This window comes from Aquarana catesbeiana, linkage group LG04 (assembly GCF_042186555.1).
Source record: "Aquarana catesbeiana isolate 2022-GZ linkage group LG04, ASM4218655v1, whole genome shotgun sequence".
Classification (NCBI taxonomy): domain Eukaryota; kingdom Metazoa; phylum Chordata; class Amphibia; order Anura; family Ranidae; genus Aquarana; species Aquarana catesbeiana.
The window spans coordinates 91774481-91790374 of NC_133327.1; the positions used below are offsets into that span (position 1 = coordinate 91774481).

A 15894-nucleotide genomic window follows, 5' to 3' on the forward strand; every position below is an offset into this window, starting at 1 on the left:
CTAGGTCTCCGTAACAAATGGTTAACAAAGACTGTTCTAGTCAGATATAAAGGACACATAATTTCCTCCTCTCGCAACAGGGTGATTGGTTGTAATCTTGACTTCCAATCATGGTCCAAATCTTGCTACAGTCACCTCTGTAACCCCCTTCTTCAACAATGATATCACCACCATACTAGTCACTCCCTTGTTCTCTCGCCTTGACTACTGCAATTCCTTCTTCATTGGCCTACTTTTACACAGGCTATCTCCCTTCAGTCCATTGTGATAGCTGTTGGCATACTTGTCCAGCTTACCAAACACTCAATGTCTGTCACTCCCTCCACCAAATTCTGGTCACCCAGTGAATTAAATCCAAAATATTAACAGCAACATACACAGCCATCCACAACTCTGCTTCAGCTACATCACCAACTTCATCCCAAAATATCGCCCAAACCCTCCTCTTCACTCCTCCGAGGACCTTCTACTCTCCTAGCTCCAGCATCATCTCCTCCCTTGCTTGCCTCTAGGTCTTCTCCAGAGCCACTTCCATCCCCTGGAACTCCCTACCCCAATCTCAATCCCAATATCAATTTAGTCATACAGTAACAGGATAAGTCTTATCCTGTTACTAGGATAAAGCCTTAACCATTGGTTATAGGTAGTTACCTTCAGATGCCTTCTGCATTGCGGCAGTTTACTGGTAGTCATGTGCTTCCTTTTTCTGAGTGTGGCTCTTCTTGTAGCCCTTGCTTTGCACCTTGAGTCTTCCCATGGCACTAGCCCATGTTTTTTCTCTGCTTCGACAGTGTGATATTGGACAACCATTCTCTGAAGGCGTGGTCATTTCAGACATTCATTCAGTGTTCGTCTGACTGTGCAGTCTGTGATCCGGAAGCATCCCTATCCTCCAGAACTGAAACTGTCTTTTCACTTTGGAGGATCTGAGCTTGATCCTAGTCTCAGCTTTGTTTAAGCCCTAGGCTCGCTGCTCCCATATTCTGACTTTGGGACCCAGGAGCAAACCGGCCCTGTGTTTTGCACTAGGGTCTTGGGCTTGATGGGTCTTTTTAAACCAGTCCCATATCCTCATTTTCACTCTAAGTTGTTCATGCTCACTATTCTGATAGCAGGGGACATGAGGGTGTAGTTTCTGGATTGTCCCAAGCTTACCCTGGAGTTCGTTCTTTAGACGTGGAAGAGGCCCTTCTCTGCTCAACTCCTTGGTTGGTGCTCTCATTGAACTTGGTCAGGGGAGTAGTCCTTGGCACCAAGGTCTTGGTTGTCTAAGAATCTTTATTAGTAAAAAATGGACAGTTTCCCCAGTGGGGCTTTAGACAGCAAAATCTTGATATTCAGAAATAATAAAAAAATGTATAACCAGTAAGTGCTTTTATTGAACCATGAACAATTGTAATGCTATAATTCAATTGGCATTACAACATAGAGCACTGGCCAAGTAGTACAATACATATTCCACAATATAAAGTCGACACATCTTTACACAAAATTATATACAGTCATACATTTCCGGGCTGTTGACGGCATAAATCCCCGACGCGTTTCGACCTGTGTACGGTCATCATCAGGGGGATAGTTGGTTCTATAAAATACATTGAATATCTTCAAAATTTAAGAACATGTCATCATAAATCTCATTGTAAGGTTAAAAGTGGTAGTATATTTACCGCTGAAAAGTAGAGGGAATAATCCTTTGGCCAGTAAAAGCCGTAAATGGATCCGGGGGGCCCCCATATTCGCCCCTGTCTCCCCAGAGCGCATGAGTCCAGCCCAAGGGGCTTACAAGGAGCCACATAGACGCCCTCCAGGGGAAGGAGAAGTCAGCACCTGCGACAAATACCCAATCAGTCAAAATGATTCTCAGCACATTGGCAAAAGTAAGAAGTGTATGGGCTAACTGCAATCCTAGTGATCAATATATATTGATCTGGTGTCCTAAGGTTTCATGATTGTAATTAATTATATAGAAAGTGGCACAACCATAAAAGAAATGGTTGTATAGTTATAGGGTTGTTTGAGTGGTGTGGTGTGTAAACACAGGTGAGTGGGAAGTGATATGTGGTACTAGGAATATGAAAAACCCTTTGAGTGATGAAGTAAAATTAGATGGATGGCCAGCACAATGCTGACTACAGTGCCATGTCCAGGTGAATGAAATGAGTGTGTAGTGTCAGCCAACACATGGTGGAATAAAAGTGAAAAACAAATCAAAAGGAGAGTGTGTGAATGAATAAAACCAAATGAAACAATCAAAAACATGTGTGGAAGATCTAAACTGATTATAGGAATAGGAGTATGAGTGTAGTGTTGTAATATTAGAGTAGTAAGGGTATATGTATAGTATAATAATTTACCTTGTGCCACAGTGTGGCTGATGTAGTAGAGTTTGACTTGTATGAACCAAATTGCAATGGAGCAAAAAAGGTAAAAGGCTGGAGCCAAAAAAAAGGATTTGTGCAGTGCCATCCATTACGGTCTGCGTGGAGTCATAGTAAGACTCACAGGCAGCCGATCATGGATATATGCCTAAAGTAGGCAATTAATTGAGTAGGCACAGGTGCTGATCTCCTCCCCCCCAGAGTAAGCAGCCCACATGTGGCTCCCCCGGCATCCCTGTAGGCAAAAAAAAAAAAAAACACAAACCCCGGCAGCTGCCGTCAACTCCGCCGCAAACCGCGAGATGTCGCGGCGCCGTGCACACGCCAAAGTAACTCGCACATGCGCACCTCGCCGCGGCTCATCCGGAGGTGATCAAGGGATGCCGCCGGCAGAGTGAAGCTCACGTCGGCGGACGATGAATACAAACGTCCGTCAATCAGAGCATGGGGGGGAGAGCTCAGATCCTGCATCACCCCCACATTCTCACCCTGCCGGGAAGCCTTCAATTGGACCAGGACTCACCTCCATGAAGCCGACAGGGGCGGCAGAGGTCCACCATGATCCATGACGGCCATAATCTAAAGTACATATGTAAATGCAGTAGGCACTAAATTGTAGATGATAAGGTAATCATTGAATTTATGCAGGAGCTGAGTGATAGCTCACTGACCCTAGATCCTAACATGTATATTTACAGAGCAGGTGTTAGTTAAACATCTGATCTACTGCAATAAGGGAGTCTAAAGTAGATCTATCCTGATGCATAAGGTGGGGAAAGATACAGTTACGATCTACTCCCCCATTTTGGGGGGCGTTTCCTCCGCAAGAGGCAAACAAAGTGTCACCCCCAAAATGCGTATCGTATCAAAAGAGGTTTTAGACATGTGAGGGTTTGAAGGGCCGTGTGAGCAACACAAAGCTCCTGCCATGTCTCTCATGTGTCATAGGGGGGAAGGGGTGTTTAACCACCCAAAATTCAGTAATAAAGAGAAAAAGATGTGTCGACTTTATATTGTGGAATATGTATTGTACTACTTGGCCAGTGCTCTATGTTGTAATGCCAATTGAATTATAGCATTACAATTGTTCATGGTTCAATAAAAGCACTTACTGGTTATACATTTTTTTATTATTTCTGAATATCAAGATTTTGCTGTCTAAAGCCCCACTGGGGAAACTGTCCATTTTTTACTATTATTGTTTCGGGGTGTGCAGCGCATGCGTCTCTCCCACATATGTCTAAGAATCTTTATCCTCTGATCAAAGTTTAGAAACTTTTTTTTTTATTTTTTATTTTTTTCCTTTTTCTTTGGACTTCTTCTGGAATTGTAACAGGGAGTTTTCCCTGTGTAGCCTTACTCCAGTGATTGCTTTCCTGTCTCTATTACTTCTGCAGTACAAATTGGTAGTCTTCCTTGATGCTGATCCTTTTTCTCGTCCTAGTTGAGGACAAGGTTGTTTTTGAAGGCAGGACCTTTTTTGTTTTTGTTTTTTGTTCTAGGGTATTTTTTTATTTTTTTCTTCTTTCTGACTAAGCCTTCTCTCTGTCCTGCTAATGGAACATTCTCTGGAATATTTCCCTTTCATTGTTTGAGTTTATCCCTCAGCTGCCATTTCTTTTCTTTTGCTTTTTTGTACTCACTGATGACTGTTTTAAGATGTAAGGCCATCCATAGACAGGAGCCGGCCAAGATTCTAACCATGTATTAAGAGGCTGAATGTACCAAGTTGATCGATCAATCAACTTCGGTACAACCAGCCTGCCGGCCTTTGCATGCGATTTATCACTAGCAACTAGTATAACCGCTAGCAATAATTACTGTCCTCTCCCGGCAGGGACGGCTTCCCCCGCCTCTAAAAATGGGTGCAACATGTAATCTATTGCAAAAGTGAACTTGTCCTTTATGTTGTGTCCTGTACTATTAAGAAAATGGGATTTTTGACTTGCCTGTAAAACCAATTTCTTGGAATACAGTACAGGACAAAAGTCGTTTCTTTCTGCTCCTTATGATATCTCTATTGCTTCCTGCAAAACCGAGACTAGCTAGAAGTGGCAGGAGTTATAGAAAAGGACTTTACAAGTAAGTAAAAAATCCTATTTATTTTTTAATACAAGCAGTGAGATGTTCATTCATATCTAAGTTTTGACTGGATGAATGGAGCTGATTTCTTTCACGTGGTCTGGACCTGTCCTCATGTGGTAGAGTTCTGGAAAAGTATTCTAACCGAGATTAACTCAGTAGGGAATCTGATGATCCCATACAGCCCAGTCCCTCTTCTATTGGGTATTTGTGACTTCCTAGAAGTCTTCTGGGGGGAAACATTGTTTATCTTTACACTACACTGTATGCGAGAAAAGCAATACTAATGCAATGGAATCAGCCCCAACCGCCCACTAAACAACTCTGGCAATCATTAGTAAACGCAGCATTACCGTTATATAAGTTAACATACTTGGGAAGAAATTATCCCAAGAAATTTGATAAGATTTGGGCAGCATGGGTGAAGGCGAAACATCCAACTATTGAGTAAGATCTGTGGACCACTACCCACTATAACTATCTTGAGTTCCTCCCACCGCTTGTCCCCTGACCTTACTTTCTTGTTTATGAGATGGTTAAGGTTGTAAGGAGGGTACTTAACGAGACCCCTCTCCCCCCCCCTCCCGAGGGTAATATTTTAGAACTATGTTTGTAGTTTTTTTTTAGTTATCTGATGCAAGGAACCTGTTAACTGATGGATACTTGTGCTGCTACAGTTTTATTTGTTCTGCTATGTAAGAAAAACTGTGATTACTGTCTGTAAGCTTTTGCAACTCGACATAAATGTTTGTTTTGTGAAAATCTAAATAAACTATATGTTAAGTTTTGACTGGAGCTCTGCTTTAATATCTAGGGGACAGGTTTATACATAAATTCTACTGGTTATGTCTGTTTGACCCAAGTTTTTCTTTACCTGCTAAGGCTCCATTTACTCTTATATGACTCCAAAGTCGTGCAACTTTGGATTGCAACCTTGATGCAACTGTGGATGTGTGTAACTTGGATGTGACTGGTTGTCCCTCCTGCAAATTCTGACCCATTGTTGCATGTAAAACATTCAGGTACGACTTTCATACAGCTTTTGAGAGTTAACATTGAAGTCTGTCTATGGTCTTCAAGCTGCATGAAAGTCAGACCAAAGTAGAGCATGAACTACTATGAAGTTGCAGTGACTTTAAGTCACACACATATATGAATGGTTATCATTGGAAAACATGGCGTAAGAGTTGTTATGGGAGTTTGATGTCCAAAGTCGCGTGACAAGTTGCACAAGCGTGAATGGGGTGTAATATATTAAACTATAACCCACAAAGCAGTATCTGTAGATTGAAGTTGTGTTCATTGTGTTAAGAGCTGTATGCTCTTTTCGGCATTCTTTCTAATGTAGTGATTCTCATTGAAGGGGGACAGACGTGAATCACACAGGAACGGAGATCCCAGAGCAACAGCGGATCCGCAATGACATCAGCGATCTCTCAGCTATGGAGGAAGCGTTGGATGACCTAATCAAAGATTGCGCTCATCAACTCTTCCGGCTAACAGATGACCGCACAAATAGGAGATATCCTTTATGTCTAATGTAGCAGAATCTTCGTCATAGAAAAATTACCAGTGGGCTTGCTACTCTAAAATGATACAAATTGGGTAAATTATTTTGAGTTCTTACAATACATGAATGAACTGTCCATTGCAGCTCTGTGCTTGTTCCCAGTTGGAGCAGTTTGGGCATGTTGGCACAGGTTTAACTCTTATATCAGACTGAATTGTATGAAATGGCTAGATGTATTCATGACTATATAGAAACAGCATTGTGTCAGACAGCATTTCCTTTTACAGGCCTAGGAAGTACCATGTGCTAGTTTTTTATTTATTTTTTCCTCAGTGTTTGTTGATTCCTCAGGAATTCCTGGGGCCGATTCCTAAAGTTTACTATCCTTAATTAAGAAACACATTGGCCTATGTAACTTACCAAGACCTCCACAGTATTGAAGATTACCAGGAGCAGATTGTCATCGCTGTGAAAGCCCCAGAGGAAACCAAGTTAGAGGTTCCAGCTCCCAGTGAGGCAAGTACCTTATGACTGCACACTTAAAGTAAGGTCATCGTGATAGAGAAGATGGAGGCTACCATGGGTGACCATGTTCTAAAAATGCTAGTTGCCTGGTTGTAACTTGCATTTCAGTACTTCAAGTCTCTGACCTGAAAAAAGCATGCAAATCGGGGAAGTCTGAACATTTATCTGCAAGTTAGTTTTGGGCCATTGTTTCAGTTTGACAGCCAGGCAGCAAACCTTTTCATCCAAGACTAGCAGTTTTGGCTTCCATAAAGTGAGTCTTCCACGTGAGAAATATGGGGGCTGACTTTGGGCTATTTCTGAAAATGATGACAGTGTCTGTCTTCAGTCCCAATCACACCTTCGCACACACATATTTATTGTTTTTTTGAGGCATAATTACCTTTTTAAATGTTCTCTGGTTAGTCACATGATGTGCCTTTCTCCAGTAATCCAAAGTATTCAATCAGACTTTAACTTGTTTGCTTCAACAGAATTATTACTAATTGGTTGCTGTGGGTTATGGCATATAAAGCCCAATGGAACTATCAGTTTAAATCTGCTAAATACATTCCAAACCAGTGGTATCCAATGTCGTACAGTGTGCTTTCTTTAGAAAGCAGCCAAAGCATAATTAAAAAAGCCTGTCAGCAGCTGCCCTTGTTCTCTGTATGGAAGCAGTGGTCTCAAACCTGTAACTGCATTCATCAAAGCTTAAAGTGGTTGTAAACCTCAGACATGAAATATGAACAAAGCATATACCTCTATAGTGTGTACTTGTCTCCAGAGAATTAAGTGCCATTTCTGTCTGCTGCTTTGTTCCTCTGCATGAATCACTTCTGACAAGTTTTCCTGACACCAATAGAAAAATGGTGACGGGAGGGAGCTTCAGCTGATTGACAGCCTCAGCTCAATTCTTGTGTGCCGTGTGAAGGGGGGGTGTATCCCTTCCTACTAATCAGCTCTCAGAGCTCTTATTGGTTAGCTCTGCTGAGTGTGGCTTCAGCTCTCCGTCTCTTTTTGTTTTTTTCCAGACAGCTCAGACAAGCTTTATAAACTCTCAACTTTGAACAGATGTAGAGAAACAAAAACTGCAGATAAATAAATAAATTTATGTAGGAAGATTTGTTTCATCTCGGTGTATCACCTGAGGCCAGTCACTTCACTGGGTTTATAACCACTTTAAAGTGGCACTTCAACCTAACAGGGAAGTTCTGTTTCCACCTCCTGGGACAAGTCACAGATCCCAGAAGAATGCGAGTCCCTTCACAAAGCGCAGCACAACTTTGCAGTGGGAAGCTGCAGGGAGTTGCAGCCAGCTTCCCACATCCAATATGTCGATGCCAGGGACCTGAAGACCAGCAAAGAACTGGCCAGGTAAGTATCCTTTTATTAAAAGTCAGCAGCTACATTATTTGTAGCTGCTGACTTTTTTTATTTTTTTATTTTTTTACTGACTGAAGATACTCTTTTAAGCCCAACTCTGGGCAGAAACCTTTTTTTTCCCCATTTAGTGGGGCTGTGCCCGCACTGCAGTGGTCTACTGCTTGTTTTGTCTAGGGGTGAACAGAAAGCATATGCTCACCCGATCCTACGAAAAACGGCGCTCCCCCATGGTCCGGTAGTGGACTGTTCCTGGTCTATGGATCCTGTTCTAGGTGTGGTGACATCAGACCACTGTTCAAGACTGCTGGAGTACAGGGGGGCCAGGCCGATAACGTGCTGGGAGGCCCAGTATATTTTGCTCTCCTCTTCCCTAGAAAAAAAATTAGCGGTTAACCTGTGCAGTGTTGGCACAGCTGCACTGCAAGGAAAAAAAAATTGTTTGGGCTTCCTTCTGATTTGGAGAGCTCTAGCTCTGACTCAGCAGGGGTTGTGTCAGATGTCTGCAGAGAGACCATTGCTTTCACAGAGTAAGGGCTCTTCTTTGCAGCATTGTGGCAGGGAGCCGGCTTTTTTTTTTTTTTTGCTGTGGCTGTTTGCTTTCTAAAGAGTTTTACATTTTTATTATTAAATAGTTTTACATAGCATGCGTGTCCCTGTTAATTTCTCCTCATTTCTTGTTTTGCCTGACATCAAATACCTGGACAGTAATCTCCTTAAGTGACTTTTTAACAGCAATGCTATCCCAATAGAGGTTTTAATATTTACTCTTGGAGTTAGTTCACACCACATGCAGTCCAGTGCGTGTTTTTTTTTTTTTTTTTTTTTCTGCAAAAAAAACGCATTGAAAGTAGGTTTTATATGGTTTTCGATGGCATAGTTCACACCAATGCTTGCAGTTCCAGATGCGTTCCATAAAAAAAAGTAGAACATGCTGCATTTTTCCTGCACTGGACTATACTGGAACACTGAAAAACGCATCAAAAACGTACTGGAATACACTTGTTCTTATTTAAGATTAAGAAAAAAGACATGAAAAGACTGATCTAACTCTTGCATTCTCTTTACTGATTTTGTTTGTTTTGTTTTTGTTTTTTGTTTTTTTTGTTTTTTACAAATTTTGCCATGTATCTCTAATTATATTTTGGGAAGTACATGTTATTGACTCATGTTTGCATTGCATTCTTTGCAGGATTGCATAGAGATTCATATAAAGAGTTCAAAGGGGCCAATTGATGTTTATCTTTGTGAAGTAGAGGATGAAGATACAGGCAGGAAATCTTTTCGGAGATTAACAAAGGCTCTTAAAATGGATCCAGAACCAATTCTAATTGAAGATGGTAAAAAAGCATATAATACAGTTAAACCTTATAAGACCAATGTCTAAATATGTTTTAATAATGTACATTTTGAAATCTGGTTGCTGTAGGATAATGCACTTTCATTGTGCTGCCTGTTTATTGCCCTGGTAGTGTTCGTAAGTTGTAAAACTTCCCGTAGACCTAAGATAGCAATCTGACAAAATGTTGAACACCTTGGAAATGGCACACCAGAGAAGATGGTTACTAGTTACTGAAAGGGTTTTCCTCCAAAAGCTGGTTCCCAAGTCTGTCGAACATTGTCTTCTTTATGAATTGGAAGGAAATACAAAGTCTACTTACTGTTTTTTTGTTTCTAATGATTTGCAGTCATACTATTTAAAGTGGTTGTAGAGGGTGAAGGTTTTTACCTGCATGCATTCTATGCATGCAGGTAAAAAACCTTCAGTGTGCAGCTTCCCCCACAGCCCCCCTAATACCTGATCCCGATTCAGTGATGTGCACGAGAGCAGCAGGTCTCCCGGGTCTCTCTCTTCTCATTGGTTGAGACACAATCACTATCAATCACAGGCAGTGAGGAGAGAGTCGGGGGTGGGACTAAGCTACACTGTGTAGACACACAGAGCCGGCTTGAGAGTGAGTACACATGAGTGCCCCCAGAGCAAGCATCTTGCTCTGGGGGCACTTGGCGTCGGGGAGGGGCCAGAAGGGCTGAAAAAAAAATCGAAACTTTAGAAACACTTTAAAGCAAAACTACACTGCATCTGAGCACCACAAACACTATTTAGCTCATCTTTAATATTCAAAGAAACTACCCCATCCATTCGTGTCTTTATTCTTTAGTTTGCTGCGAAATCGCCTTGAAAACACCGCCTAGCATTTCTAGATGTGGCCATTTTGAGTAAAGGCAGATGATTCATGTAGCATATACTTCCTGGAATCCATCTGCCATTAGCTCAAGCATGCTGGCAGAAGGGTGTGCTTAGATGAGAAATGTAAAAAAAAAAAAAAAAAAAATGAAAACAAGTAAATATGATACACTTTGCTCTCTATTTACTGATGCTAGCATATAAGGATTAAAAAGTCAATGCTGATTGAGATAGTGAAGTTCCACTTTAATATTAAAGTGATGCTTCCAGCTATATAGGTTATGTGGGTACATTATGTGTAGGTATAATTGCCAAGATTACCTCCTCCAGCAGTAAAAGGTCCAACTTCCCTGTTGCCACCACTGCCATCCTCTCTGCCACATCTGGAAATGTTATATTTATTCTTCAGCAATTGATGTTAACTTCCACTAGAGCTGTACGATTCTGGCCAAAATGAGGGAGGTGAGGGAGAGCCATGATCTCTCAGGTGCTCCTGGGGGACAGGGTTCCTTACCTCATTTTTTCCTCCTTTTAATTAGGACCTCAGCCCTCCCTGGTTTACCCAGGCTGTACAGCGGTAACAATACGCCGCCCCCCCGAAGTGTCTCGGCCACACCGGAAGTGATGTCACTTATGTGCGGGTCGGCGTCATTTCCGGCGCCGGACACGAGGAGGAGGCGGCAGGGCTGATGCTGGCATCTATTTCCGCTTCCTGTCCAGTGCAGTGGCACTATGGAAGTCTGGAAGCGGAGCACTAAGCCACGAGTGAAACGCTGTATGGCTGCGATGGAGGACTCAGTGGGCTCTACAGTGGTGGGGACAGGCACAGGCGCCAGCAAGGCCCAGGTAGGGGGCAGCTTAAATCTGCCCGTTTCCTTTACTTGGGATTCCAGTCCTCTCCTTTTTTTCCCCCTGGTGGCGGAGGCCTGTCTGGGCACTTTGGGTTTCCATTTTCTGCCTTTAAAGTGCACCTGGGGATGGTCCACAAGCAGGGACTAGGTCTTAGTAAAGGCCTCCTGTCGTCCCAACCCCCCCCCCCCCCCCCTTTTTTTTTTTTTTTCTCTCTTAGGCCAAAAACTCTGATTCAGGGAAAAGAAAATGCCCCTCTTGCAAGGCCAAAATGGGAGACAATTGGAAGAAAGCCTTATGCAGCACTTGCATTACTTCCTTAGTTAAAGAGGTGTCCGCTTCAGTTTGTGATGACTTGGTTGCCTACTTCAAACTGGTTACAAGTTCAACCTAAAACGTCTACAGAGGTACCAGCTGATTTTCCTAGTAAGTTGTATAAATCAAGCCATATAGCAGAACCAGGTCTCCTTCAACCCACACACTGTCTGGGATGCATAGCACAAACATCTGGATTTATAGCATGTGCTTGCCCAGAGCCGTGTCATGTCTGCACCATATTGTCCTTGTGTTCACTATAATCCATTTTTTCTATGAAACAAATGAAAGCTGGCTCGGAACATCTGCCTGAAGCAGATAGCAGCAACATCAAATGTGGGAAAGCTTAATTCCAGACCAGTCCCTCATAAATCTGTTTAACCGACATTACTAGGCATTCACAGCCGTTGTCTCTTTATTGTGGCTGACTCTTGTGTTTCCTTTTGTCTTACAGACTGATAAATGGAGGCTTCTATCGATATTGATGGGATAAAGCTCGACTTTATAAATGTGTCACAGACTCTAAAAGGAGGTGCTGTTTATATCGCACAAAACAACATCCCTGTTTTAATGGTCATGGATGTCCAAGGCTCTAGAAAGGAGCTTTATATCTTCCGCCTCACTTGAGACACGCACGATAATGTCCTGTTTTAGGGGAGTTTGGGGGGAGCTGTAGTGAAGAAGCCTGCTCTGATCAAATCTGGCTTTTTTGGCATTGTCTACAGTGTCTTAACTTTCCTCAGACTTTGATGCTTGTAAAAAGTTTTATAATCTTGCAGTGATCACAGATACAAATATCTGACTCATATCATGATCATCGGCAGATGTAAATCAGAAGTGTCTACACTGTTCTTTAGGACCATTGAAAATGTAGCAGTGTGTGAACTGGGAATTGAATAAATTAAGCTGCTGATGTCATTATGGCTGTTGGCAAACTGAGTCATAAGCTTTGCTCATGATAATTTTCATTTTCATTGGTGGACAAATAAATATGGAATATTGTGCAGCCTGCACAGAATTTTATAAAACCTTTCCTCCCAGGTGATAACCTTCTGTGTCCTCCAGCACCTTTTCCAAACCTATTTCTCCAGTCAGGTCTTCATCCATCTTCTATATTCTCTAATAGTGCTGGTACTTTAGAGCAATGAGATGTTTGGAAGTAAGGGATAATATACAATCCATTTAGGTTTTTTTGGACCCTAGAATTGTATTCTACACTAAATGATGTCAGCTATTTGTACTTGGTATACTAATTCTAGTGAAATAATGTCAGGGAGAATTAAGTTTTTTTTTTTCTATTTTCCGGTTATATTCACATGTAGAATTGGTTTAGGAAAAAACGTAATGTTAGGATCACAGAAGTGTGCGGTGTGGGCACATACAGTTATGATGCTCATTAATGAGCATCTGTAGCAAAATTTTTAATTAGCTGTTGCACATAAATGTACACCTAATTTTTTTTTTTTTTGTTCGCAACTTGTTTTAAGTAATCTAAAATGTTGGTCTGTAGTAGTTCATTGGGATGTGGATCCAGAGTGCTGTTTTAAAATGACACAAATATGAGAACTTGGTCTAATGTATTTTCAGTGAGAACATTTTATGTTCTAGTTGTGTTTTATTTTAAATTAATTTTTTGATGTTTTACAATTGTACGTGTTGTTCCAAATTTCCCTTACTGTGTTTACATATGGGGAGTTATATATTCTTTCTAGTTGTTCTCTGTCTTTCATTTCCCCACGCTGATCACGGATGGTGAGATAGTCTTGGCAAAATAGAAAGTGTGGAAAGACCCGGTCCATAGACTTCCAGTTAGACAAGAATTGTGAGTTACAGCAGCATAAGAGTTGTGCAGCATAAATCATGAGCAAATGTGGCTTCAGAGTGTACATAAAATAATGAGCAAATTACATATATTACAGTATAAAGATAGTGATGTAGGGTCTGGCAGAGGACAGGGCATCCCACACCCAGAAGTGTGTTGGATACTGAAAATTCTGCAACAAGACTCTTTTCAAGATGACAAGATTTTGCCACTACAAGGGATACCGATTTACATGCACCATGCTTCAAGAATCATGGCTTTCAGACCATGTCTGGTATATTCCCCAAAATTCCTGTAAAATGAAACCACCAAATTTTCTTATTTTGCCTTGTTTGATTGTAAGATTTATTGTAAAGATGTACAGGCATGCATAGATTAAGATACCAAAGAAGAAACCTTGATGTGTTCCACACAAAGTGCTTAAAGTACAATTACAGCCCAAACCTAACTAGTAATAAAAATTTTCATTTTATCTTCCTTACGCCCATGCAGACTAACCTGTGAAAAAAAAAATGCATATACTTATCTATTTTAAGCCCGCTCCAGTCCAGTCACATGATCGCCTGTCAGTCATTGGCGGCTGCAGGGGAGAGGAGAGAGTGCTTGACAACAGCTGGGGAATTCTGGGAGCAATGACGTCACCCATAGGTCCCCACAGCCCAGCCGTTGTCTGTGCTCCCTTCTCTCCCCTGCAGCCGCCGCTGACTGGCACTGAGGAGCCCAAGGTGTGGATCAGGTGACCAGACTGGAGTAGGCTGAAAATAGGAGTAAGGTAAAAGTGTGTGCCTTTTTTTTTTTTTTTTTTACACAGTCTAGGCAGCACACTGTATGGCTGTTAGGAGGGGAAGGGAGCAGTTTCAATACTTTTAAGACTAATTAGGTTTAGGCTGGAATTCTACTTTAATCATAAGGATAATATAAATCTAGCTGTCGGACAAATTAAATATGTATTCAGCCGACAGCTAGATGTGTAATAACTTGACAATTACCGTAAGCACTTTTTGGAAAATTAGTTTAGGTTTCTTCCCTGGCAGGTATATTTCAACATCCCAGTTTTCCTGGGATTCCTCTAGATCTGGTTATATCATATATAGCCTTGTACAGCAGGATGGGTCTTTCCATCTGAGGAAATAAAAGTCCCAGCTGCATTTCCAGCTATTGGCTAATATGGAATGTGGCTCACTCTAATGTACAGTGTACATAGTTAAATATAAATTCTGTTTTGTCTGTATATACTAAGAGACTGGCCAAACAGGTTTTGAATTGCAGATATTATTTTTGTTAGAATACTTTTGATACTGTTAACTTCTATTGTGTGTATCCTAAGTGTAGCTATGAAATGATATTGGTTACATGTTAGTAATTCTATGTTTATTTTAGAATTCAAAGGGATTTTCCTCTTTTACTGTTAAATAAAAACTATTTTGTCATTGATGAAGTTCTGTTTATTGAATTAAAGTTTTTTTAGTCAATAAACTGTTCTCCTTTTTGTTCTAAAAATCTAGGAACAGGGGCCCAGTTCACTTTCCTGTCCTAAACTGTGCAATAGTCAACTTTTTAGACAGAGCTGTGTATGTCCTGGTTCATAGCAGGGGTACTACTTGGCTTCTGCTTTCCGAATGCCCATAGCTCGCATAACATAGTAGTTCATGTCTAAGATACGAAAAGGAGCTGTATCTTGCATTAAGGGCTTGTGCACATGGCCGTAATACCATGCCCCTAACAATGTAGAGGCTGGCAACAAGATCCCAAGTAAAATGTCTGAACACTGTATTCATGTAAACATTTCTGTAGTGTGTACACGCGTACAGTGAAAATTTGCCCAATTGGCTGCTAGGATACTAGGTGGCACATGCTGCCTGTATCCTGCAACAAGGGACGTTAGGCGGCTCAAGCTGCCTGCATCATAACAACAATGTTAACTGAACTAGTTCTCCCCTTATATATTATGGGCCTTTCTTGTGGCAGTCAAGTCTGCATTCAGGATAAGGGGGTGGAGTCCACTGTTGTCGGTGTCCTGATGCCATTGTTTTCACGATGCTTGAATGGACATGGGGGCAGAGCCAACAGGGTTTGTGGTATTGCAGTTCTGCATCAGGTCCGCTGACTGTCAATGGAAGGAGCAGTTTGTCTGTGCCAATCAAGTATACACAGGCAGAAAGGGTTCCTCCCACCATTCCCTGATGGGGAACCACAGCACCTTAAACCATGCTAAGTACACCCTCCTCCATGTCTCTTAATGCATTGTGAAAATATTTGTGTCATGATGCTGAGAACCATTGACTTCACCCCCCCCCCCCCCCCCCCCCATCCTGATTGCAGACCTGACAAGGAACTGATTGCCAAAAGAATGGCCCATAGCCATGCAGTATATTCAAAGAGCATCAGCTCCATCCACAAATGCCAGTCTGACTCATTCAGAGCCAACATTTAAAAATCAGTGGTATGTAATTAGTGGAGCTGGCGCCACTGGTATAACCATCTTGATATTTACATGGTGGCCCTGAGCGACGGCATTCATTAGAATACATTTTCGTTGAACATGCTAACATTTACATGTGTGTATATTGCACATTATGCCAATATGTTCCTCCTTTTTATTCCCCGCCCCATGAACACTGCTCTAAAATCCAGTCTTAAATGTCAGAATATGCATGGGGTACATTGGCTGCATTCAGAGGTGTAAAAAAAAAAAAACTAAAGAAAGCACTGAATCCATGTGCATAAACCCTTAAGGCACTGAAGACACTGCCCAGAAAAATAAAGCTAGCAGCAGACTGTGGAAAAAGATTACCAATACTTGCCTGTTCTCTTCCAGAGCCAGGTCCTCCACTAGTATCCAACATTTCTGGATATGTCT

The 15894-nt window shown here is 41.6% G+C and overlaps 1 protein-coding gene across 1 annotated transcript in view; it reads left to right on the plus strand.

Annotated features, from left to right (window-relative positions):
* E2F6 (E2F transcription factor 6) overlaps positions 1-14468 on the plus strand; it is a 30307-nt gene extending 15839 nt beyond the window's left edge. The window contains exons 4-7 of the mRNA XM_073625370.1: positions 5827-5985; positions 6375-6489; positions 9053-9200; positions 11667-14468. Coding sequence (XP_073481471.1) covers positions 5827-5985; positions 6375-6489; positions 9053-9200; positions 11667-11671 — 427 coding nt within the window. The 3' untranslated portion in view covers positions 11672-14468. The remainder of the gene's footprint in view (positions 1-5826; positions 5986-6374; positions 6490-9052; positions 9201-11666) is intronic.
* Positions 14469-15894: the final 1426 nt, after the last annotated feature.